The 27,181-nt window shown below is 39.3% G+C and overlaps 1 protein-coding gene across 3 annotated transcripts; it reads right to left on the bottom strand.

Moving 5' to 3' along the window:
- Positions 1–1,030: 1,030 nt before the first annotated feature.
- LOC149027242 (phospholipid-transporting ATPase 1-like) lies at positions 1,031–25,781 on the bottom strand. Of its 3 annotated transcripts, none has more exons than XM_089160822.1 (10): positions 25,356–25,781; positions 24,894–25,103; positions 22,714–24,729; positions 17,464–17,800; positions 16,407–17,217; positions 15,973–16,096; positions 15,368–15,587; positions 10,209–10,667; positions 9,820–10,114; positions 1,031–1,713 (listed from the first exon to the last, which is right to left on the bottom strand). In XM_089160822.1, exons 3-9 carry the CDS (start codon positions 24,455–24,457, stop codon positions 9,946–9,948), a joined length of 3,864 nt encoding a protein of 1,287 aa, XP_089016948.1. In that variant the 5' UTR covers positions 24,458–24,729; positions 24,894–25,103; positions 25,356–25,781; the 3' UTR covers positions 1,031–1,713; positions 9,820–9,945. The 3 variants fall into 3 exon arrangements, with proteins under 3 accessions (XP_089016948.1, XP_089016941.1, XP_089016957.1); XM_089160815.1 differs by lacking the exon at positions 1,031–1,713 and adding an exon at positions 1,736–2,376; XM_089160831.1 differs by lacking the exons at positions 1,031–1,713; positions 25,356–25,781 and adding exons at positions 1,736–2,376; positions 25,199–25,341.
- Positions 25,782–27,181: the final 1,400 nt, after the last annotated feature.

The raw sequence follows: 27,181 nt of genomic DNA, 5'->3' as shown, positions 1-27,181 counted from the left end.
AAACGCTGTCTAATGTTTACCAACCCTGGCATTTTGTTGGCTTGGCCGACACAGGCCACCATATCATGCATTCGGGCCTTCTCCCAGCCTGGGCCCTGGAGAAGTGGAGTTTAGAAGATCGCTGTGGGGACTGATTGCAGTGAATTAGGTTAGATCAGCTTCGCTTCTTCCTCTGATGTTCAGTGTATCTTCCATGTTGAACTCTTTAGGCTGCGTTTGTTTTGCTGGAATAAAGGTGGGGGTGGGAAAATTCTAGAAAAAAAACAAAATTTTCTTATTTTTTCTTTAATTCCAAAAAATGTAGGTTGTTTGGTTACTTGATGTGGGAAAGTTAGATCTGGTGAGGGGGCAACTTAACTTTTTCATCCCAAGTCTTTTTAAAATTCTCATAAAATGGGTGAAATTTTGTGAAAAAAATAAAATGTAGACTCATAATTAATACTTTTCTACAGAATTCTTTCATTTGCTTTCATTCTCCCCCACTCAATTACACATGGATGCCTGTTTGCCTGTCTTAGTCATTATATCCACTTAGTACTTGATTGGCATCACCAATGGGTCGTAGGGATTTAAGTAAGGGTCACCAGGGAGACCGGATAGGGCTTGACGTCCGTGAAGAAGTCAAGGACAATTAGGGGATTAATTGATTGCAAGACATTCCCGCTTTCTCGTTCTCCGTGCCGTCAAATTTTGTTTTTCAAAAGTTTTACAAAATTTCAATTTGTGTGGGGGTGGGGTGTGTGAGTTATTTTTGGGGGGTTGTTTTGTGGGGGTTTTTTGGGGGGAAAACCTGAAAGGGAGGAAGGGGGGAAAAACCCGCTGTTTTTCTTGTGGTGGGGTTGGGGGGAAGGGGGAAAATCTTTGGGGGAAACCCCCTTTTTTTGGGGGGCCGGAAACCCAAAAAGAAAACAGGAAAAAAAACCGGGGGGGGGGGCCCCCGGGCGTGTGCGGGGGGTCCCCCACCCCCAATTCCTTCCATGTTACTAACAATAAATAGCCGAAAAGTGATTAAATCAAAGGCCACCAGCACACCTAATACTTGCGTTGAATTCTCTGTTTTCTTTCTTTTGGTTTAATTACTTAATATGAACCAGTGAAAGAACTTGTTTAACTTTTCACATACCTGGAAATGGTCGTAAAATCTTGGGGCGCTAACCTCCTGGCCAGTTAACAAGGTACAATTTGTTTCCAGGGAAAAGTTTACTCTTTTTTTTTTGGGCCAACAGGGAAAAATCTACTGGGGTGAAATTCCTTGTTAAAATTTCTTGGGCCTGTTTGGTTACATAAATGAGAATTTTATACCTGTTTGATTGTGTGAATCATTAGATTCATAAAATCTAGAGATTCACCTTTTTACACTAATATAAAAGCACTAAATATTCATGCATTCACAAAATCAAGATGAATTTACATATTTCATTCCACAGATTCAGGCTAACTAAACAGTTGATGTTTTGAACTGTAACTCTGTAAATTTAAAATCTATAGATTTGAAACCTCAAGATATTTAAAATCTCCATACTCAAGTAACCAAACAGGCCCTTAAGGAGTCCTAGTCACTAATGAATACATAGAATAGAGGACTATGAATCACAGATCCAGATCCAGGAACCGGACCAGATCGGCCAATCCTTCAATAAAATAACCCCCAAATACCCAAACTCAATCTTCTAGATCCCTGGTGATGCCACTTCATGAACCTCACGTGAAAACCTGGGCATCATCAGAAAATACGCTACTTACGAGGGGTAAGAAAAGAAAAGAAATTCAATATATTTACATCAACAGACCAACACAATTGAAAATGGCATCATTGTAGTTGACAAATTTGACATGGATTCTACACAAACCTGCCTCAAGATTCCCTTAATTACTCATTTCCAAAGTGAATGAAACTATGGTTGTGTGTGGCTACGGTAACACTATGAAATGAAAAATACAAAACTATATTTCTACAATTGAGGTTGGGACCATGAAGGCGCTACTCCAGTGTAACACTGCAACGTGGCTCACCGATCAGTGGATGTAGTCATGGCTTGTTAAATGTGATCCGGTACTGAAGATGGTTGGATCCTATCTCTCGAAACTAAAGAATCTACAATTCCTATAACTGAAAGATGCTGATCCAGATTATGTATATGTATTTCCCCTGGTAGCCATTTTTTAACCCCGTGATCTCCATATAATCCTACCCATAAGCTCCCATGTTTAAATAAATGTAAGATCAATACATGCTTGATTTGACGATCTCACTCATCATCGAACACAATTCCTGCAGGGCTTTGCTCTACAGCTTTCTGTGAATGTTCCCCTTGCAGTGGTCACACGCCGGCTTGTAACCATTTTCCTTTGTGCTTGCTGGCATGCGAAATTCATCTGATAGGACAAGAACCAAGAAGATTAGTTCAGACGACTCGTCAAGAGAGGACAATACTAGAACGGACATCATTTTGCAAAATGCATACACAAATTGTGGAAAGATATTGACTAGAAAAGGGTACATTGTGGAACTCCCAACAACACTACGTAGTTGAGCTCTAAAATTTTACCTTCTAATTTTTAACAATTTTCAGGGTCAATGTGTAGATGTCCATGCACGCACGTGAGTTTGGTAAATTTTGCAGGAGAATCATTATGGAATTCTAAACGCTAAAGAATGCTAGGTTAGTCAAACCGGATGCAAACCCAATGGTCAGATTTGAATACTAGGAGTTCTCATATTGCATCTCAGAAATTTAAAACTCCATCAAACAGTAGAATTGGTAAAAAGGCTTTGGAGTTTCATACCAAAATGCAATGAGTGCAAAAATCAGGATAAATCAGCAAACGGAAGCAAAGATCAGTAATAGTAACTCAGATCTAGAAAACCAGAATTGAGAAGTAGAGTAGCAGAAGGATTACCGAAATCGATGGAAAGCTCTAGGGGTTCTGGGAATTGAAACTAAAACCAGAAGCAAAATACAAAGATTAAATTGAGGTCAATGTAAAACAAAAACTTAGAAATATAACAACAAAGCATATACAAACCTGAAAGAGAAAACTAGCAGGATTTGAAAGGTTCAGATCTGACCCAAATCAAAGAAGGATTGTAGGAGAGGAGGAAGAAAAACAAAACAGTCAGGAATCAACCTGAATAATGGGTGCAGCCTTCCCCCACTCCCACAGGAAATTTAATGGGAAAAAAAGGAGTACCTGAACCTGGAGTCCACCAGACCTTATACTGAATCCACAGCACAAAAACTGTTGAAATCCATAAAATCTTGAGTGAAGCTTCTCTGTTTTAATCTGAAAATTGTTAGGGCCTAGTCCTAAGTCCTGATTCATATGAAATATGTCGACCCATTTAGACTCCAGCGTGCAGAACCCACAATCACTTTTGGAGGGCAAAACAAGTATGCATGAAGGAAAAGAAGGCAAAAGAAGGGACCTGGCCTATCAATGGCTATGCTGGGTATTCAGTTTTCCCAGCGCAACTATGACAACAATAAAACCAAAAAAAAAGAAGCTCCCAAACATGTTTTCCACAGAATTCCTATTCACTGAAAAAGAAATTTAACAAAAGAATAGGAAACCATCAGCTCCATCCCCTAAGGTTTGCCCTTTTCCTAATGTCCTACCCATTCGAATGGCACTTATCAGTGGTTCCCCTTATCAAGTAGAAAAATCAACCTTTTGTCTGCGAGTAGTGAATGACTGTCGAATAGTGATATCAGCAGGATTAAATTTTTCTTGAAGACAATGCTGCTGCAATGACATGCAGTACCTATTCTCCCCTATCCAATTAAAAGAACCAAATACCTTCTTTCATCTCACACCACCATTAAAACCTCCAACAACCCCTGCCACCACCACACAACAGCCGGAAGGGAAATTTGGAAAAAATAAAAAGGAAAACAAAAGAAAGGGGGGAATTGTTTGGTGCAAAAGGAAAGGGAAATTCTGTCAAAAGCAAATGTGCTCCTTTTCGCTCTTTTACTCACCCACCACCAACATTAAAAATTCATGGAAGTTAGGTTAGTGCTTTGGCTGCTCAGGGAGGTACCAGCCAGGATCATGGAGAGAAAGGGACAAATCAAACAGAACCAGATCTCCAGCTTGGGCTCAAGATTGGAATTGCAGCCAAACAGCAATACTAGCCATTATCTCAAACGAATAGAGTCTGAATGGAAAGAAAAAAAAGGGATCCCTGCATTTTACTGGTGAAGTAACCTGGAATACAGGGACAGTAGTAAGACCCATTTTTAAGAAAGCAGCAGGAAATCTAGGGCTCGATACTTCGATGTTTAGGTCTGGTTTTCAAAGGACAGCAGCTAAATAGCACCCAAAACACTAAGATCCCTGCAGCTAGATCTGAACAGAAAAGTATTCTGTTTAACAGAGATGCAATTGCAGAATTTTCACAATTAATGGGTTTCTATGTTTTAGAACTTCTAGGGTTAAACATGGGATGATTCGGGGGTTCAGTTAGGCCAGAATTATTTCTGTCTTTATTGTTTTGTAGTTTCAGAATTAAATCCTAGAGGTTAGGGCTTGGAAAATAGGTCTCCAAGTTGGAATAGGACTCTTGAGGTGTTGGATATGGTTAGGGTATGTAGAGTAGGTAGACAAGGTGTAGAAGAAGGGCCCAAAGGGTTTAGGGTTTGGTTGAGAGGTTAGGGAGCTAAGAGTGTTCAAGTGAAACTAGGGTTTAGGGTATTTGAACAAAGAAAACCTACTTGGCCTCAACTAAGGGATCCTATTTAGATTAAAATTCCCTAGTACAACTAGATCTAACTTCTAAATTAGGGAAAGGACTCTTAAGTAAGAGTTCCTCAAAATCATGGAGCAATTTGCATGAAATGTTTTACTTTCTCAACTCTAAATATTACTTCCTCATTTCTGTGGCAATCATTTATGGCACTGCAAGAATCATACCAAGTGCCAACCACAATAAAAATAAACAAAAAGAAAAGAAAGAAAGAAAAAAAAGTCAGAATTTGCATACAGTGAGTTGAATGGTATTCTCCCTCCTAATCTCAAGAATCGAACTAAGGTTTACTTTTGAGAAGATTCTACCAAAGCCCAATCTGATCATCAAATCTTCATTCCCATTGTACCACAACCATAACAAGTGATCTCGGGTTGCCCCAAAACTCTTACCTCATCCCATCACAAACCTAAATAACCATTATTTTCTTATCAAATTTGCAATCAAACAACCACTAGACAATCTCGATTCCATCAAGCCTACACATCAGATCCACCCATTCAAAATCCAAGATTTGATCCCCTTTCTTGGATATCTATTTTCCACAAAACACTACACAACTTGACCCCATCATTCTACCCATCCAACCACCAACTTCCCTCCATATCTTCACTACAGTAGCCAGCCACCATAAAGACCATTACACGATCCTCATTACAGCCATCCAACGATTAAGACCCTGAAATCCTACGAAACTCCACCTTCACCGAAAATGCCACTTTCAAGAAACATACTTCCAACCCAACGGACTTCTAGAAACCCAAATACAGACTTTCAATTCTCAATCTGGTCCTTTGGAGATCCTGTTTGATTGGCCCTTAAATTTCTCCAAGGCTGCATTACTAACTGGGGCCCTGAATCATGATTCATGTCTGCTAAGATCAGAGCATGGCTGAAGTAAGATCACTTATGGCTGAGTTGGGTTAGGCTGGCAGAATTTAGTCTGGGCTGAGATATCCCAATCTAGCCTTCATTGGGCTGGGCCTGATCTGAATTAAAGAGATCTAATGTTGGACTAGAGCTGGATTGGGCTGTTTCCTAGACTTGAAGCTGTGAAGACATGGTCAGAGTGGAGCAACACCCACACTCTATGAAAGCAGGAGTACGGCTGAATACGCTACAAACCTCACCCCTGCAGTGGCAGTAGCCTGGTGCACTAGATATGCCCTTTTAATGTTTGGCTGGGGTCTTAAATCTGACCCGCTTGCAACCCAACTACAGCAATATCAAACGATTTTCATTCCCAAAATAATTACTACAAAAAAAATCAAATTTAACTGCTACATGATGGGATATGGGATACATGTTGGATACATGAGATTCATATAAAGGAAACCATTCCACCAAACCTAGAAGAAGGGAAGAAGAAGAAAGACAGGTAATTTCCTCAAACTCAGGATCACGGCCTCTCACCATCCTCTCAGAAATGGCATCTCAACATACTCTCACAAAGAGAAGCACAAATGTAAGTTTTTTCGACCCCAATCTAATCAACTGTGATTCCTGTACCAGTTGCAGCATAGTCGTCACTTAGGCAAAATTTTTGGGTTTAGGCAACTACCGTGTTACTAGTACTGGACACAATGTCCTTATTTACAAATAAGAACTTAATTCAACTTATGCTAAACTACATTTTTAATAATAGGAGAAACCTATAACTTACTGATGCTAGAGTTATTCTCAAATAAAAATTTTCCCTTAATGTTTTAGAATGGTAAAATATTGCTAAAAACCAAAGGTGTAGTTGGTGTGGCAAAAAATTAATTTGTTTTGGTACATAAAATTTATTCGAAGTGACTGGCAGTCACACACATTAAAATAAGGTTTGACAAGAACATAACTCCTTAATACAAATCAGATTCAAGTCCTCTTAGATTGCTGGGAAGCTGGTTTTATGTTCTACCTGATGCAAAAGTCCGGTGTTAAAATATCATTTTATCAGTCAAACTTCTTAGTGAATAAAACTATTTCTCGAAACTGAGAACAATTTTAATTATTTACAGATGAGATCATATTTTCTAAGAAAATATAAACCAAATAGAAAACTAGGCATACCAAGACAATGATCAATTCCATGAACAGTAAAAACCATGCATGTTTTGTCTATTATAAACTTCTTAATGTAGATGCCTAACTGTTTGGCAAGAAATATGACAGAAGAGTTAAGAAGAATAGGACTGGTTCACTTTTTAACCAACCCCTTGGGCCATAGGGCCAATGAGTTGCTTAGCTGGGCATCTAGAAGAGCCAAAACACTGTTCACGTGAACAGATATTACGGGAAGATTTGATGGGACCTACTAGAGTCTGCAGCTTTGGATGAGCAAAGACCTTAATAGATTATATTTAGTTTCTATATCCTAGATTCTGATTGGACTATTTTATTAATTTTATGTTGTTTATTGCTGAGAAAATTAGTTGGCTCAGAAAAATCTAGTAGTTTCTATGTTTAATGTAACTTGGAGAGCAAATATTACTATATTAGCACTTCATAAATCATAATATCTTATGTTTTATGTTATTTTCTTGTCTCTTCGTTAAGTGATAAAGGTGAGGACCTTGCTGTTGAGAGCTAAAAGGGAGAGGACCGTGGTGTTGAGAGCCAAATACCTAAGGAACCAAGCTAAGAGAATTGAACCACCTTTATCCCTTTACTTTTAATTTTTCCTATTTCTTCTATTCTTCTCTTGTTTGAACTCAACCTGATTTCAAGACCAGCACCAGCTGCTACTGCTTTGATAGTTATCAACCTGTTGAAGCCTACAATTCAAACCAGTCCACCTTCATTACTGTGAGTGATCTTCAGTTACTAATGTATGTCCTTAATTCTATTTCTCAGTTTGTGGGTTATTTGGGGCTAAATCATCCTTGATCTTAGTTTTACATTACTTCACACAATGTCATTTCATTCTTAGGTTTTGTACTGTAGTTCTATGTTGATTTTTGATGACTTGAAGTGGCTTAATATGATTAAAATGACTTATATTTGATGTAGCTTAATCTCGATATTGATGGTATAAAATAAATATTTTAGCATACTAATGAATGTTAGAAAAGGGAAATAAAGAATAAAACTTCGGCACCTTGGTTGCCCTGAGAATGCCTAGACATGTGCCTTGTTGCCAAAGCAATTAGGTACTCCTCCACTGCCTTGAGCTGACTTGACAAGAATGGGCTGTAGACTCTGAAAATTAGAAGACTCAAAACACTAAAAGAGAGGCTTTACCCAACCCTTGACTAGTAAGACAACATAAACAGACTACGAAACAACAATAATGAAAGAAACTAGCTCAGAAGACGACCCTAACGAAAGAAACTAGCTCAGAAGACGACCCTAACTAATCTAATGAAGTAAAGCTCGTTTTCCTACATTCTACGCCAATTTACGCCTATCAAAGTGGTCCCCTATAGCGAAACCTCACGGGATCAAAAGCCAACACTTCAGTAACCCAACTGATGCAGATCCATCGCTGAATTGGGCTTTCTAAAGTACGAGTCCAGGACAGGATCATGTATGTATTTGGATTTTGATTCCATGAGAATGATTTGCAATTGGCCAACCTGACAGGCCTAAATGGGTTAAAACTTAAAAGTAGGAAAATGTGACTTATTTCATTGGTTTAGGTAATAGTCTAGTATTAAGTCAATTCCCTTTTTATTTCACTTACCTAGTCAGCTTAGGTCACCTGATAGGTCACGGATTGGGTTAGGCCTCTCCTTTTCAGTATAGGAGTCTATTTCAAAGTCTTTTATGTAAGGTTGTAATAGGTGACAATACCAAAAAGGAATTGAGGACAGTAAGGTGCAATGGGCATTGCATCGTTGTGTAATTCCACCCCCCCCCTCTCTCTTATTGCTGAAAATTTGTATGAGGTCAAGGTCTTCGTCAACCGGTCCACCTGGTGATCTTCAAAACAGTGGGAAGTTGGGTCACCATATCTTCAATATTCTTCTTCTACTCCTCTAAGTTCCCCAATCCGTAAATTATCTTTCTCTATTTTCATTTTCCCTAAACCATAGCCATTAAAACCCGTAACCTAACCATTGGAATCCATTGGAAATCCATTCCATAGCCTATACATGTCATGCCCTTCCTTCAATATAATACACATCAGAATAGCATCCAAAATCCAAGGTGTTAAAACCCCTTCTTTATTTTTTGTACTCCCCCAGAAACTCAAACTTCAATCCTAGATATACATCAATCAATTGTTAGAACTGTCCCAACTTCAGGGATCATCCCCATATTATCCTTATCTTTTCTACAAGCTTCCTCCCTGTCCAAACCTCTATAACCTAGGTTCTTGCATACATCGATAAACTACCCCTAAATCCTAAAACCCTAAACTTTTGAATCGAGGTCCGGGAAGATGGAACCTCTTCAATCTAGGGCTACATCAACAACCCAAGGCTTATTTCTGATGAAATACATCTTTTGGCTGACTTGTCCACATCAACAGCCCACTATCTCTCTTCCACTTTTTTTTTTTGGGGGGGGGGGGGAGGGGGGAGGAATTGGTAGCTTTATATTAGGGGGTGGGGACTATTACAATTTACAAATACCACAGGGAGCGTCAAACCCGTGACCTCTTCCACTAAGAGGTGCCAGTCATTACCGACTGACCAACCCTTCAATGGTCAACACTCAACACCCCACTATCTTGATTCTTAACTGAGGAATAGGTTCATGATTCATCCATTATTTAGAAGGCATGCATAAATCATAGACTTGTTTTGTTGAAAAATGACTACAACGATTAGTTAAAGATCATATGAATTAATGAATGTGATAACCAACCAATTAAATTACCCTATTAAATGCCATACGGATTTTTCGAATATTAACACCTAGAGTTCTTATGAGTATGCTAAAAACTCATAATTTAGTTAAACCTAAAGAACATTCTGATGAAGTGATGATATATGCATAACTATTGTGCAACATATATGATATTCTGACATGCATAATACTTGTTCAGATCATTGTTTCCTTATCCTATTATGAATGAATTTGCACCATCATTTCACATGATCTAATTTTAAAAGATGATAGAAAATAAAAGCACAGATTACCATGGACATCCTGAAGATCAGCTCCATAGGAGCAAATGTGGTGGGTTAAACATGGTGAACCACATAGCTTTTAATTCTTCCAGAAGAAAGCAACATACTAGTTAACTTGAACGGTTTTGAACTCAGCTATTCAGGCCATTTCCTCAGTATTTCAGCTTCCCTAGCTATCTGAATGTCTGAAGGCCAATAAAACTGGTATATAGCTTTGAAAAGAAATCGAGGGAGTAATGCTATGGCAATTATAAGTAAGATGGTGAACCAATAGGTAGCTGACTTCACAAGATGATAAATTGTCCTGCAAAAGAAGTAGATTATTTAGGACCTGAAAAATGGTTCAAGCACAAATGACTGAATACATATCTATGACATATAAATGGTATATGACTAACCAGTAGTTCGGAAATATTGGAATAGAATCCAATATCACCATGCAAACACATGTCATGACTACAGATCCCCAAGTTGCAATATGAGTAATCAAAACCCAACGTTGAATGTCCATTGCCAAGTGGATAGTCACAAGAACAACCACCGTAATTGTCCACAGACTGCCCATACTCCATATATCAATTGAACTCTCCTTATAGATGAAAAAAGGGATATAAAAAAGAACAAGACTCTGCCACAGAGTATCAATCATTGTCATCCAGAAGAGGTACATATTGTAACTCTCATGCCTATTCCCTGCTTCATAAAGCTTTGGATGCTTGAGTAGTGTCCTATGACTTAGATCCTTGTCCAGAATACCAACAACAATGGTAGGAACAGAAGTATAGAGAACGGAGTATAACATACTACTCCAATCAGTTAATGCAGAAGTTGTTGAAAAGGCTGTGTATAATATATACCTGCAAAGAAGGCAGCAAGACATCATTAATAAACAACCAGAGTAATTACAGATAAAAAATAAAAGTTTCAAGTGAAAATGCAATGCATCATGTTCAAGCTGGAAAACAAGAAACCTCAGACATTCACGAAGTTTATACCCTGGCAGGGCAATGCACAATTCTATGGTGTTACTTCTGGGTGAATATAAAACGTTTTCTATTAAGGAAGCAAAAAAAAAGGCACTGCTCCAATTATACATGGATTGTTAAGGTATCTCATAGGGTCTTAATAACATAAACAATAAGTTCTACTGAAACCTATACTTTTAGGTGTCTTATAGTATAAGAATTTGAGATCTCAATACCATCTCATTTTTTTGAGATCCAAGACGAGATGCCCAATGGTTTAATCTTGGTATCTCAGAATTTTAATGTAATTTTATGTTCCCACCCAAATAGGGCTTTGATTTAAACCAAAAGAAAAAGTCCACCAACTCAGCGAGTTCTCAGTTTCAACAAAGTTTGCTGGGCTACCATATCAGCACCTGAAACCGGCTTCTCAAACCATGGGCATCTTGACTCAGTCATAAATAAAGAAGTTGATATGGAAGACAATGTTTCATAAATAATTAAAACACAGGTTGGATTAAGTGGAAGGGTGAATCCGGAGTAGTATGTGATTGGTGAATTCCTTTAAAGTTGATAGGAAGATTTTGCTAAACATTCATACAACCAGCTATAATGTATGGCACCAAATGTTGGGCAGTTATGAACAATCAATAAGTCAGTGTGGTGGAGATGGGATGTAGATGGATAAGTGGCAAAACTAGCAAGGATAGAGTGACCAAATGGTTGTATTAAAACTGGTTTGGGAAGAGCTCCTGTCCTCTTCCACATGACAAGCTACAAGAAAGTTGTTTGAAGTGACATGGCCATGTTCAACGGAGGCCTTGGATTCTCCAAATAGGCATGAGGGATTTAATTCTGATCGAAGGAACTAAAAGGGCCGGGGGCGTACCAAAAATGACCATAGAAGTTGTCGTGACAAAGACAAGCATGACTTAGGCCTTGTATCAACTATGAACGCAAATAGAGCGCACTGGAGGACAGGATCCATGTAACCAACCCCATTAAGTTGGGACAACGCTGTGTTGTTTTTTCTTCTCAGCTAGCTGTTTTCACTTACACTGCTGATTGGATGAGGAAGAATTAAGATTTCTCCATTTCTCAATGGAAAAGAAACATACAGAAACACAGAACAGACAAGTTGTTCCAGTGACGACTGATGAGCTGTTCTTTGCCACTGATGGAAATGTTGCACAAGGTGCAAGGTCCACAAGAGCCTGAAAGAATAAGTGATGCAGCCTCAAAGGATGAGGGCCACTAACCAGGATCCGATAAAGGAAAATCAGCAGACCAGTAGGGTTTCTAAAACCCTGCGGTAAGGGTTTCTAGGCTATTTTAGGGGTTCTAGGGTTTGTAGGGAGGGTGCATAGGGTTCAGTTAGGGCTTATGAACTTAGGAGTATTGAAAACCTAGATCTGAACCTAGTTGTTTTGGTTTCATATTCGAGTTTAGAGGTCTAGTAGGGTTTCTAGGGTAGTTAGTACCACTACTTGGGGTCGAGTGCGAAGGGAAGGGAGGGGATGATGGTCCTAAAAGGGAGGATTTCTATGGTGTGGATTGGGAGTAATAAAAATTAGGGTTCTCAGGAAAAAGAGGAACTTCAGGTTTTTAGGGTTTCTAAAGGTTAATGGGGGCTAGGGTAGGGAGAGAATGTTACGGAAGGGGAGGGGGCGGGATTTTGTGGAGGGGATTAGAGGTCTAGAAATTAGAGATGGGGGAGAAAGAAGGGGTAGGGCCGTAGGCGAGGAGAGAGGGGGAAGGGGAAGGAAATGTGATGAGGACATCAGTGAGCAGTTCCGAGTTTACCGGCGACACCGACGTAGAGATCATCCCACGACAGCATCTATGTGGATGGATGATGAGTTCAAAGATTATTGGATTGCTAGGATCCTATGATTCGATGAGAAACACTGCTCATAAGCAGTTTGTCATGTTATTTTCCTTAGTCTTAATGGGTTGGGTAGTAGTTTACTATTGAAATATTTTAATTTCATGTTTGAATCTTTATGGGCTGGGCCTAGAGTCTATTTGGGCCCAATTTTGAATTATTTAGAGTTTGGGTTATATTTACAACTTAAGTTGGGGTTATTTTGATAATTAAACATGTACGGTTGTGAGGGATCAATTTTTTTATTTAAACCTTGTATCAAATTCGTTTTTGGCAATCAATGAATGAAAGAATTTGAAAAAGAAAAGAGCTCTCTCTCTCTCCCTCTCCCTCTCCCTCTCCCTCTCCCTCTCCCTCTCTCTCTCTCTCTCTCCCTCCCTCCCTCCCTCCCTCCCGTGGAACCCTCCTGGTGGAACCAGCACTTTCCCCTCTCTCCAGGTAACCTCTCTCTCTCCTCCTTTCACCCTTGTTTCCCACTAGAAAACTTCCCCTTGCTCTCCTCTACAAAGATCTACTCTCTTTTTTCTCAAAAAAGACCTAGTTTCTTTCCAGGAAATCTTCTTCTTCTTCCCCAAACCCCACGGTTCTATTTTTCTTGCAGAAAAAAAAATTAAAAAAATAAAAAACCTTCTTTTCTTTTCTTCCCTCTTTCCCTTATACGGCAGCTAGTTGTCTTTTGTTAGTCTCCCTTCCCTTCTCTTTGTTTCTTTTCTCTCTCCCTCTCTCTTATCACCTACTCTCTTTCCTAGGATACGCCATTACGTCAAAATATTATTTTCTCCTTTCCTAGGATTCCCTTCTCTTTGTAACATTTTCTCTCCCAAAATATTTCTTATTTATTCTTTGGCAGTGGTTTTGTTTAAAACAAAAACTTCCCAAGACTCCCTTTACATTGTTAGTTGTTAATTTCCTTGTTAGAAATCTGATATTGACTAGGACAGCTCTATTTTTCTTTAAATTTCTTAATACCCTTGCATTCAATTTAGTGTTATGGTGCCAAAATCCCCATCCCCTTGTTTCCCTATTGATTCTTGTTTAATTGTGCTTACCAGTAAGACTTATTGTGTTTATTTCTCTACTTTAGCCGTCTTACATGCATGATTAATCAGATTTCAAGTGCTACAAATTCCTTTCTTTACTATCTGTCAAGAATAGGTGTTTAATTCTAAGAATCTAGTAGCTCACTTTGTAGGTCCCCTAGTTTCTAGGGTTTCTCCTACATCAAAATGGAATGATTGAGTTGGAAGGAGGCGTAGGATAGGGGTGAGTGCTTACCAACTGCAGAAGGCCAGCGATGAAATTTGAACTGAAGAAAACAATTCACCAGTTCTGCCACAAGGATTTCCCTTAGGATAGAAACCCTAGAAAATCACATCAAACCTCCACTCTGCTGTAACTCACTTTGCAATCTTGTTATTAAACTGATTTGTTACAAGCAATGGCTATGTATTTATAATCTTATTAGACAAGTCCTACTAGTATTCAACTTTGAAATAAGAACAAAAAGGAACTTCTATCTTAAATAGCACTCCTACTAATCCTAGACTGACATAAATTACAAGATAAAATAGGGCTAGACTCCTTCTGATTCTGACTATTCCCAGAAGGACTTGTTTAGGGCTGCCATGAAACAAGCAAATTGCCCTTCATTTGGACCGATCTCCTGGAGGGCCACAAGGTGCTGAACGACAACCCTAGGTTTTTTGCAGCCCTTGGAGGCCTCTCTGGGGAGATCATGGGCCTTACTTGAAGAAGAGAATGTAACTCTGATATTGGGCTCTACATAAAAGTCAACAACATTCCAACCACTGGAGCCTCACAGTAATCTTTGTCTTTCTCACAGGAAATTCCCCCAAATCAGCGGGAACATGAGATTGCAGGGATGAAAGAAACAAGACTCCTACAGGATTTCTGATGTTCTGACAATTTTCCCATAAATCCCCTGCCCCTGGTATCCAATCGACTGAATTTTACAATTTATGTGGGAATCTTTGAGTAAATCTCATTCCATTAATCCTGCTCCACCAAAACTCCTGAATTCTAACAGAACAAGAGGTTTATCCTAATCCAGCCTTTGAGTAACTAGATAGCCATTACAGCCACAACTAGAGTTGAAATAATGGAACAGGTTTCATTTATCCTAAAATCACGATAAAGCTCAGTTGAGTATCATGGATCCACAAATTCCATGCCACGTCACCATTTTCCCTTTCGAAAATTTTAACCAATTGCACAGACCGAAAACCCACTCTTGCATTCAATAGAATACTATTCATGGTGAAAAGCAAAATACATGTGAAGTAGGCTTTACATGCACATACACATTATATGCAAAGATAATGTCAAATGGCATTGGCATTTAAATGGATACCCTGTGTTTCCTAGCTAGTGAACGCATCCATCAGATGGATAGTCTAGATCAGCTTGCCATGGAAAATTGGCATTTGCAAAGAAGTTTACTAAGTAGTAACATAAAGGAACATTGTCCAAAGGATATAATAAATAATTTCTTCAAATAAATGGTTTGGCATTCTGCTGCCCAGTTTTTAGAACCATATTTACAAAATAGTTATAACTTTGGACACCATATACTAAAGAGCTTACAAGAGTGCTAGAAACCTACATTCATTTGTGGAGACTTTTACAACACCAGGGAAATCCAAATGCAAAGGACCTCACACATATAAATCGAAGAGAGCGAACATACCAGAAGAGCATCAGTACAAATACAGCATTACGGTAGAAGTTGTACAGAACCAAGTAACCGATACGCTGATAGTTCCAGTGCCCATGCACAAGAAGCAATCTCTTAAGAAATCGGAACTGCCCCATGGCAAAGTCTGATGCCATCACTGCTTGTCGTCCTTCCTGACCACATAATCCAACACCAACATCCGCCATTTGGATCATTGAAACATCATTAGCCCCTGTCACAAATGTTCCAAGTTAGCAGAAAGTATGACTGCACAAAAATAATGTCTAAATACACAATTTTTATTTACCCAAAGCAATACATTAGAGCAATTAAGTTCTAAATAAACATGTGGACCAGAACAGTATGTTGTACAGAAAACCAACCGAAAATGAGAAAAATGAAAAATGTGGTGCACCCCCATTTCATGAGGATCCCAGATCTTATAAACCTAACCTTTACCCAAGTCTCAACAAATTAGGGTGGACGACACAAATTCTATTTTGCCAATCCCCTCTATTGAAAACAAACAAAAAATTCCCACAGAAGTTGATCCAGCTAGCCCCACCCTGCAAAGCAAATGAACACTTGAGATATACACAAAACAAACTTAAACTCACCATCACCTATCGCCAATGTCATGTCATCAGTCCGACTTTTAATGAGATCAACAATCCCAGCTTTTTGGAGAGGAGCAACACGGCAACATAGCACAACCTTACAGGCAATTGCCAGGTCAAAAAGCTGTTGGAAAAGAAAACATTGCATGTGACACAGTTTCAAACATGATCACCAAAACATCAACTATGAACAGAATTAAATCAACAAAATGCAGGAAACAATGGGAATGGTGTAAACTAAGTAGCATCAACAGAACAGAGCATAGCAGTCAAGAAATCACTAAGTGATGCCTATACAATTTCTTAGTGTCGTCCTGACACCAGTCCCCCTCCAGTACCTTAGGGCACACAGGAACCATGACAAGTATGATACAGAGCTTCAAACATGTAAGTTGCACTTGAAATATCATAATTTAGAAGGAAAAGATTCATGCCTCTGGTTCCAGATCTTTCTCCAGAATATAGACCAGGCTGTTCCCATCAATTATCAGAGCTATTGGAGGTCTCATCCCCACAGCTTTCCCTGCATGCAATTGTGACATGCTGGAAGTTCTCGTCTCATTAGAGATCTCAAGGTAATCATTTTCAGAACTCATTTTATGTTTCAGATCCTTATTCCTGCAATTTGCTGGTTTGATACCATATTTGGACTTAGCATCAGCCAAAAGACGTCTACATTCATCCTCAGAATTACCATTGATCACAATCTGTTGCATGTCTGGTGTCAAGAGTTTGCATGAGAGACCAATTGAAATTGCAGTCTCTTGCTTATCTCCAGTAAGAACCCAGACCTTCATTCCTGCTTGCCGGAGGGACTCAATGGTTTCTGGAACACCATCTTGCAGTTTGTCCTCAATTCCAGTAGCCCCAAGAAGATTTAAATTACATTCAATGAGAGTAGCAGTTTGGCGTAGTTTTGTCGATCTCTCAGTCAATGACGTGCTTGCTTCCTCATACCTGTGTTGCCATTCTTCAAATTCTGCAGCAGTAAGATCTCTTGCAGCAACAACAAGTGTGCGTAAACCTTGTGATGAATATTCATTCAAATGACTCTGTGTTGCATCTTTTATATTAAAACCTACATTGCCTCCAGGATGAATCTCATCCGTCTGTTTTGCTAAGATACTGAACATCGAAGTATCAGCACCTTTCACCAAAACCTTTACAGCACCATTAGGAAACCTTATTACAACTGACATTCTCTTGCGCACGCTATCAAACTCGTGCAGACCCAATACATCCAACCTGAATTGGATATAGAAATCACAATGTTATTAAGGCACTACCACAGCAATGAAAGTTCTTCAAGTAAAATAATTAAAAAAAAATGTGAGCAAGCCAACTTCAAAACCATGTCAATGGGTAGCAACATTACAAGAAAAGCTTATGAATCGACTAAGAAGGACAGGTGCCATCAATCCACATTCCATTATTCAACTAAAATATCATTGTCGCCAACTTATCATGGTGTGGAAAAGCAAGGCATCTTACCTTATTTTCTCATCATTGACATCAATCACAATGTGGCCAGAAGTGCGCTCAATAAGAGTGTAACCATAAGCTGAGGCTGCTGTAACTAAAGCTTGTTCATCAGGCGATTCACCTTGATAGTCAATGCCTCCTACATCTTCATGTACATCACTCATTTGATGGCTAGAACATGACTTTCGTCTAAGAATTGGGATGACTGTATTACAAGCTGCCAGTGTAAGGAAAAACTCATGTGCAGCCACTCTATCATCTTCATCTAAGCCTTTATGCAACAATTCCACAAGTTCAGTATCAGCAATGATCTCAGATTTAAGTTTCCATCTTCTTTCAGCAGCACCTAGTGCAACAAGGCGAACAAAATCACAGGCTCAGAACACAAAGTACAGTAAGATTTGACAAACATGCTTTGTAAATTCAAGTTCAATTCAGATACAGAAGTCAGGTCGAAAACCCTATTGGGTGTATTATGGCCCTACCCAAGTAATAAAGACTCAACTTAAAACGTAGTACCAAACAGTAAATAATTTGAAGATCATACGAGTAATAGCAGAATTGTAATAAAAGGAGCCTTAAGGGGTAATTCAGCCATCAAATATGAAAGAAAGGATCCAAAGGGAATTAAAATCAAAAGACCAAGAATATTTTGGAACTAAAAGGCCATAATTAATTAAAGGAAAATGGAAAATTTGTCAAGTAATGACACATAGAGGAGGGTAGAAGCCAATAGATTGTGGGTATGTGATGTAGTCTTCACCGTTCGATCAAAACAGTGGAGGTAGATTAGTTTCGCACTTGGATGAGAAGAACTGACTCAAATCACATTCGTCGTAAGATTTTAGTATGAAGCTACTACTAGCATCTCTATGATTCTAACCATCAATCACTCAAGACAGAAATCAGGATAATAAAAATTCCTCAAATCTGATGCTTGGCGGGACCACCGGCACCAGATTCAGTTGCTGGTCTTGATATCACAGAAAAGAAGGATTCAGGGGACATGAACCTGGTGTCTGGATCTCCCAAAGGAGTTAAAGTCAACTCTGAAAAGTCTACATTGACTGGGCCTGTATTCAGGATTTCAAATACAGTATCTAGGGCTACAATCGCTGCTCAGAAGCAGGGAAACAGTCATGCTAACCACAATGACAAGGACAGAAAAAGCACTTAATGAACATACAACAGCGAACCTTGGAATTGTGTTGCAGGTTCAGGACCAATTTGGCCAAATTCTCTTTGAAATTTGGTAAGAACCCTCCTAACTGGATTAATATTGAATAACTTGGATATGAATTACTGCAAGAAAATAAAGATAACACTGGTTTTGATGATGCCAGTCACCTCCTACAGCATTCACACAATGTTGCGCTCAGCCAATACATAGAATAACCGTTACCCATCTCACATATTTCCCTCTATTTAGAATCCCTCATTTGTTAGTTATGGTAACTCTTCCCTCCCTCTCTTTCTTACCCCAGGGCCTATCAATTACTGGCCCCTTGAAATTCACCTACTCCTCAAGCTGAAGGAAAATTAGGAACTTGATCTTCACATGCTTGCTAGACAGCCATGCCAACTCAGCAACATTCTCAGAAGCCCAATAGCAAACCCATTACCAGGCCCAGGCATACAACTGGTGCCCGATGCAAGCCTTCCCCGCATATGATCAGAAGCTGTTCCAAAACTTTGTTCACCACCGTTTGGACATAACCCAGCCATCCACTAAGTCCCCAGTGAATCTCCAATCTATTGGTACCTCAAAAAACTCCAGATTAAAATTGGGCTGGTGGGACGTAGATTCAGTTGGGCTTCCTGAGGCCCAATACCTTGTTTTAAGTTTCTGGCCTAAGTGGCCAGACCAGTGGTCCAACCAACTCGTGGTCCACCTTCTTCTTCTCCTCTTCCCCTGTGATTCCAACCCTAACCCCCTCAACTTCCATCACCCTTGCTGTAGTTCCCAACTCTTCTCGGTCATGGACACAAGGACACCTTAATCACACAATAATGGCTTCCACAACGCAACGTGGTTCCTCCAACGGTAGTATTGCAACCGTCTCTTGCGCCTCCATCCACAGTGGTTTTGTCAGCGCTCCCTTGAACCAGCCTTTCTCCGCTCTTATGCGGTGATGCATCTTTTCTCAAAATCAAACTGAATTACGATCCCCAAGCTTGGCGATTCCACCTCTCCAATTACACAAGATTAATGGCCAAAAATCGCTCTTCTTTGCCCAATAATCAGGTGCTACACTCTCTTAAAACTTTCTTCTTTTCACGTTTTCTCCTCACTCACCCCAGGAGGTTTTGCTGGAGTTCTTTCTTCACCGCTACCCTTTCTGATCCTGCGATCTTCGCCACTAGCCAGGTTTGAATTCCTCTCTACCCTTGTTTTTGAGAACTTATGGCGTTCAAGCGATCCTCTGCACCAAGACTGTATGACCGTTGCAGCCTTCCTTCTCTCTCAATCTAGGCAGCATCTAATTCCACCCTAAGATTTGACATCTTTCCTTCGCCAAAATCAAATTGGAGGGCTTCTTTGAAACTTTTCCAATTGAATTTTGGCCATTTTCTCCAATAAATCTGCTCCAATGCATCGCCTTCTAGATGTTGGAGAACCATACCCACCAATAATCATACTCAACCTGGTGTTCCCAATACAAAAACAAGACTTCCATCAGCAATATCTGCACGTTCCCTTCACTGGAACACAAGGATAATCCGGTGCCATTCTTTCCTGCGGATCGAAACACGCTTTGATACAAATTTGATTGGAACCCTCCTAACTAGATTAATATTGAATTACCTGGATATGAATTACAGCAAGAAAATAAAAATAACACTGGTTTTCATGGTGCCACTCGCCCCCTAAAAGCATTCACAAAATGCTGCCCTCGGCCAATGGTTGCCCAAACCTTACACAGAATAACCATTACCCATCTCACATATTTCCCTCTATTTATAATCCCACTTTGTTAATTATGGTAACTCTCCCCTCCCTCTCTTTCTTACCCCAGGGCCCTATCAAAATCAACTTAGTTCAGCAAGTTTATGTGGTCATGGGCCTATTCCATGCACCCTAGTGTTTAGGCCAAGTACAAAAATAGATTTGTATTTTGGTACAATTGGTTTGATTATGCAAATTTCTGCCCAACTTAAGTTATAAGGGCAGAATAATCTTCTTCTTATGTCTTATTTTAGTCCTAAGAGTCTAAGTCAGTCTAAGATATGAACAGGAGTCTTTTTAGTTTAGTTATAAAATTAATATTTGAATTTGGATTAGCATGTTGAGTACAACTAGGATAGTCAGTTTCTTAGTCCTAGTGGACTAAGTGAAACTAGGACTTCTAATAAGGCTATAAATAAAGCCCGGACATGTAATAGATTACATATTTGAGACTACAGTTAATAAAGAGTGTGTTTCTAATTCAGAGCAAGGCGTTAGGAAAGCTTCTCATCAGTGGTAGGAGACCTCTATGTGATCGAGTAAGCAACCTAGGGTTTTCTATTTGAAGGATGCTTGCAGCTTGCCTCTACTTCTTTCCATCTCCATCACAGCCCATTACAAGGCTTATAATACAGGTAAGTAACTAGTCAGCACTTATCCACATTCCCCTTCCACTCTCTTAATTTTCTATTTTGAAAACCCTACCCCATTCAACCTCTTCTTCTTCTTTTCTCCATAAAACCTAGACTACCAAAATTCCCAACCCTATCCTAGCTCTAATTCTTTTGCTGCCGTAAATTCTTAAACCCTCTCCTAAACCCAAGTTCCTTTGCTGCCCTAGATTCCCAAACCATAACCTCAAGACTGAAACCCTAAACCGTAAAACCCTACAACAGTACAACCTAAATCCTTAGAACACTAAGCATAAAATTATAAAACACTAGTCCTAGATCCCCAAACCCTAGACCTCAAACGCTAATCCCGAAACAGAAATCCTAAGCCCTGGTTCACATCACTTTCTTGAACCCATTTGAGTTGGCTTCAGCATGATCTTGGCTATCTGGACCTCATCCAATGGAGGCTAAATCAGTTCTGTTTGCGTCCATGTATGCAACTCCACTGAGTTAAGGATGAGTTTGTCATTGGTGGTGGTGGGGTTAAAGTCATCATTGTCGTTATGGTTATTGTTCAAGGTCTTTTCTGTTGTTTTGTTGTGGCTTTGTAGATATGTTAATATCATTTCCTGTTTCTTGTCTATTATTTACTGAAATAAGGATGCTACATGGATGTACAGTAAAACTACGAAGGACAACATGAGGAATGAACATTTTGGGACTTACCCTGAACAACGACAAACTCAGAGAATGTCGTCTAAGGTGGTTGGGACATGTTCAATAGAGGCCACAAGATGTAAGGATGAGTGATTTGATCCTGACTGAACATGCTAAAATAGCCACAGGTTGAAGAATGACATGAATGGTTGGGTCTTCTACCAAGTATGACCTCAAATAGAGCCTTGAGAAGCGCAAGGATCCATGTTGTTGACACTTGACACCACATAGCTGAGTTTTTCTGACTCCATGGGCTATACTTAAATTCCTATTATTATCAACTTCAATTTTTTACCCCCTTAAAAGATCCTTGTACCCGAACCCAATTTTTTAGTAGGGATACCGCTGAGTTGTTGTTGTGGGTCATTAGTCATATAATATAGCATATTGCATCAATACGATTTCTATATTGCACATAAGCATAAGTTCATTAAATTATCTTGCGGTTGTGAAGTGTGACAACTATGATAAAGACAATGTCATTACAAGATCACACAAATAAGAAAGACTGATTTTATTAGTGGGAGAAAGAAAACATTGAAGGAAGCCCATTTCAAGATTTATATTAACTGTCCAACCAAAAAGAAATCATTAAAATGTATGAACTTTACGACAATCTTTAAAAATGTACCTACTCTTTGTAGGTAAGCCCATTACACAACTTACACAATGAAATGACAAGTCATGCTTTGCTTATATGGAATCTGCATGCTAAAAAATAATACTAATAACAAATGAATCACTTTTAGTTTAATGATCACATCAACCTATGAGTGATCACATATGCAAGAAACAAAAAACATTAATCAATTCCACGAATTTGAAAAGTAATAGCGACAAACCTATTTTGACAGTTCAGAGTCTCACTCAACAGCAGGCTTTATATCAAATTTACAAGTCAAAACAGGCTGACAGTAGCACATAATCATTGACAATATACCAAAAGAGACCGATCCAGAACAAAATAGAATATGTCTATACCTGAAATGGAAGCTTCTGCCATTGAATCATCTGTGATATTAGAAAAGCTCCCATAACTTTTCCCATGTACACTGGCTCTACGGAATTCCATTTTGTTTTCAGTCAGTGTCCCTGTCTTATCTGAAAATACATAGCGTATCTGTCCAAGATCTTCATTTATATTCAACGATCTGCACTGGAACCTTGAATCAGAGCTACTGTCGTACATATGTTTATCCTCGATCATGAAATACGACTGCCCTAACCGGACCAATTCCATGGTAATGTAAAGAGATATTGGGATCATTATCTGAAACACTATGATGGAACTCAAAAATGAGAAAAATGTCTCCATAGCAATCCCATGATATTTGAATGTTCTCCCATTATAGCGTCCATTTGTGAAGTATCTTTTCCGGTAGTATGACAATGTATCAAGCTGACTCCTCTCTTGTTCAAGCCAGAGTCCCATCCCAAGTGCCACAGCTGCACATATGACAAAAAGAAAAACTGACAACCATAAGGTTTCTCTATTCATGTAGCCTTCAAGTCTGCTTCTTTTGGAAGGTGATGCTGTACTGTTCAACATTGCTTTTGTCTCCGGTCCAGCATAGACAACAACACCAATTACCCACTCTGTGTTTTTCAGCTGGCACCCACGCAAGATGATGTTTGATTGGCTGAGGGGAAATTTCTGCCCACTGAACTCCATATTGGCTGTAAACTCATAAATATTCCTCTTTGGTTGCTCACATTTGACAAGTCCTGAAGCAGTTTGCTCCTCGAAGACAGTTGATGCTGTTTCTTGCCGAGCATACCTAGTTTTCAGGTTTGACTCACCATCCAAATTTATTGTCTGGATGTAGGCTATTCCGCTTGGATCACTAGTCGCCAACAAAACCATGTCAGATGGGATTGATTCATTGGCACATACTTTTACAACCTCACCAACTCTTATCTTCTTCCATTTTTTCAGCTTGAACTGACCAGATTGCAGTACTAGGGCTTCTCGATTGTTCTCTTTCTGATCCGATCTGTGCCTTCTCCAATCTTCATAACCATCCTTAAAGGCTGTGACACAAAGCACAAACAGAAGAGGAAAAAGAGAAACTGTTCTTCCAAAAACAGCAAGAGGCGGGAGCTGGTTCAGTGCAGCAATAGCTAGAAAATACAAATAAGCAACCCGGTGGAACTGAATGAAAAGATTCTTGGGGAGGAATGTGATGACAGTGTACTTGCTGGTTCGAACCTCATTCCCTGTGAACTCATACTTGTCATCTGTCTTCTTTGGATCATTGACATAAACTAATCTTGGATTCTCACCCGGTGAAAAATTATCTTCATCTCGTAAACTTCTTTGACGGATTCGCTGAGATTTCACCCTATTCTGCACTAAATTTTTTGCAGAAATTTCATGAGTAGATGGGCATTCCTGAAGCTCCATTGTTCCCCAGGATACCGGATGCTTTGTTTCCTTTGTCTGGCATTCCAACAAAGAGGACTGGAAGAATTGGGAATCAGCTGATTGGAACCTTTCTAAGGTCACAACAGAATCAGGGTAGTCAAGAGATTTTCTATAACAATCAGCATCTCCAACAGAGATAATATCATTATCCTTTGCATCTATGAAAATGCTTTGAGCATCATCATGTATTGAGGATGAAAAGGAATCTGTGGGACGGGTCTGCAGTGGATGTAGTGGCTCCACACGTGAAGGATCTGGATTACAGGATGTTGATGACAACAACGGCTCACTGGAAGTCATAAATAATAATCCCCGGAATGCATCGCAGAGATCTGTAAGGAGATTCCGGATTTCTAAATACTATTGTGGACAAGTGACTGCCCAGGGAGAATTTCTTCCTGTTCTGTCCTCGACCAACGAAAACCAGCCGCAGGAGATTTAGCATTTTTTGGCCGGAATTGACAACCCATCCCATCTAAGTACCATTAATTATTTGATAATGGTCGATGGGAGGGCACTGACCTCGCTATTTACGACAACATGCCGTCAAGGCGTCAACTGCTTTCTCCTTCCTGCACATTGATTCATATTATAAACAATTTGCTTTCAATACTTGCTTGCTCGCCTCACAGATTGCTTTCATTATTCATTGGCACGAAATAATTCATAAATCCCGCTGTTACGGATATCTTTTGGAAATATTATTGGGAAGAAAATTATGTCAACTTCGGGATACCTCTCTTTGTAGACCTCGAAAAATCGGCTGAATCTCAAATTTGCAGTCCTCGATGCCTCCAAACTTGGAGAGAGCTCAAGAATGGACCGGCACTAGAATTTCACCAACTTTCCAACTCTTCACGCCTTAATTTACTTGAATGTCTCTTCCCTCTTCCCTGTGAAAAACTCTGGATCTCTGACAAATGAATAAAGGAACGGTCTCCTACGCCTGTTGCAATCAAAATCCACGACAGTCAAACAAGAAACTATAGATCAACAACAAACCTATACATAACCACCAAGAAAACAAATGAAGTTAACAACATTGGAATAACATCTCCTCGAACTTGTTCAAGACCAGACTAGCTCCATTGCTCCATCGTCTCCTTCAGAATTATCGGTTTTTGAACATAAATTTCGATCATAAGGAAAAGAAACGTCAATGCCAAGCGTAATCAGAAAAGCATAAGATCACCGTCACCTTAAGCGAAACGAACGACAATTGGAGCCCTATCTTCTCGACCTTGAGGACAGCGACAGCCAAAAAAAAATGATCGTCAATGCACTGAATCCGAAGTTATACTAGAAAATAGCCTTCTGCATTTGATCTGCAACACAGATCTGGTCGTTTCTGTGAGTGATTTCTCGTGTTAATTTGATGAATACCGGCTTTCTGTGTTGGCAGATCGATCCAATGGCTAGGGTTTCCTTGTCTGCGACACTAGAATGAGACCGGTCGAACGGCTCGGAGGGCGAGGAAATCGCCACAAGATAAATATTGAAATACAGAGAGACGAAACAATGAATGACGAAAAGCAGAAAAGAAAAAATAAATGCTAAGAAATGGACGAGTGGAATAGCACGATTCTTGGATTTGCGTTTCGGAAGTAAACCGGCAAGTCATCCTCGTCTCTCTCTATTCTCAACTCCACGTCTAGACGAATCCCGCCTTTTTATGGTGTCAGTGTCATTCACTCATTCGGATTTCTTATGTTTATTTTCTTCCAAAAATGCCATTATTTTGTACGGATATTACAAAAATGCTAGTGGTTGCTTTTCCCATTCCGATAATTGTCCCATTTTATTCTTTTTTTGTCTAAATCCGACTTTATTCTTGATTCTCCCCTTTCTTTTCTCGCCTGAAACAGGAATATAGAGAAGCAAGATAACCAGTCAGATATGAGTCAACTTGGATAATTCCGATTCCGGCAAAACCTTTTAGAGAGAAAAAAAGGGCATACTTAAACGGATTCTGGCTGATTTGAATCTTAAATTGATCCATGTCATAATTCAGGATCTACGAAATTTAAATCTTAAAACACCACATTCTTCGTAGATCTAGATTTTTTGCGACCAAATAGAATATGTGACCAGATGCTAGATGTCCTACCCGTGGTATAGAGCGACCAATCCAATAGATCTAGATTCTCTGTGGTCGGATAGAATATGAGTCCAAATGCTAGATGTCCTACCCGTGGTATCAAGCCACTAACCCAGTGGATCTAGATTATCTCCAGCCGGATAGAATATGCATCCAGATTCTAGATGTCTTACCATGGTATCGAGCGACCAACCCAGTAGATCTAGATTCTCTCCGGCCAGATAAAACATTCATCCAAATGCTAGGTTCCCTACTCGTGATATCAAGCGACCAACCCAATAGATCTAGATTCTCTCCGGCCAGATAAAACATTCATCCAAATGCCAAGTTCCCTACTCGTGATATCAAGCAACCGACCCAGTACCAGGGGGTAGAACAAACACTGATTGGATGTATAAAATCTGCATGCCATTCTCCACTCCCTATGCAATGACTTTTTTTTTTTAAGTGTGAAAACATTTCTATAACAAATGTTTAATTCTATCTTCTTCTTCTGTTTTTGTAATTAACAAATGTTTAATTCAAATAAATAAAAGGCTCATGAAGTCCCTGTGTTTCTGACTAACTTTGGAGTGGAGTGGGGCTACAATGTCTTATCCTCATGCTCCTCACCCTTTATGCCCTATTGATTAAGTAGATAGGGGAGTCCTAGTCACTCAAATAACGAAAATATAACTATAGAAGTAGAAGAGGAAAATATTTCTATTATTTTATTTTATTAGTAGGAAAAAAATAAAAAAAAAAAGATGAAAATTCTTTGGTAAGGTAGGGAAAACCATCACATTAAAGAGCAAGTGCAATGTTGGGTCTCTGTTTTTCATTTTTCTCTTTTTTTTTTTTTTTTTTTAATTTCCATGAAGTAAAAATATTGACTTTACTTTTACAAAGTTATACGAGCCAAATATAATTTAGACTTTAATCACTTG

Source organism: Hakea prostrata, chromosome 1 (genome assembly GCF_041222555.1).
Source record: "Hakea prostrata isolate BN-2017 chromosome 1, UWA_Hpros_2, whole genome shotgun sequence".
NCBI lineage: Eukaryota > Viridiplantae > Streptophyta > Magnoliopsida > Proteales > Proteaceae > Hakea > Hakea prostrata.
This window is presented reverse-complemented; position numbering and strand designations above follow the sequence as displayed.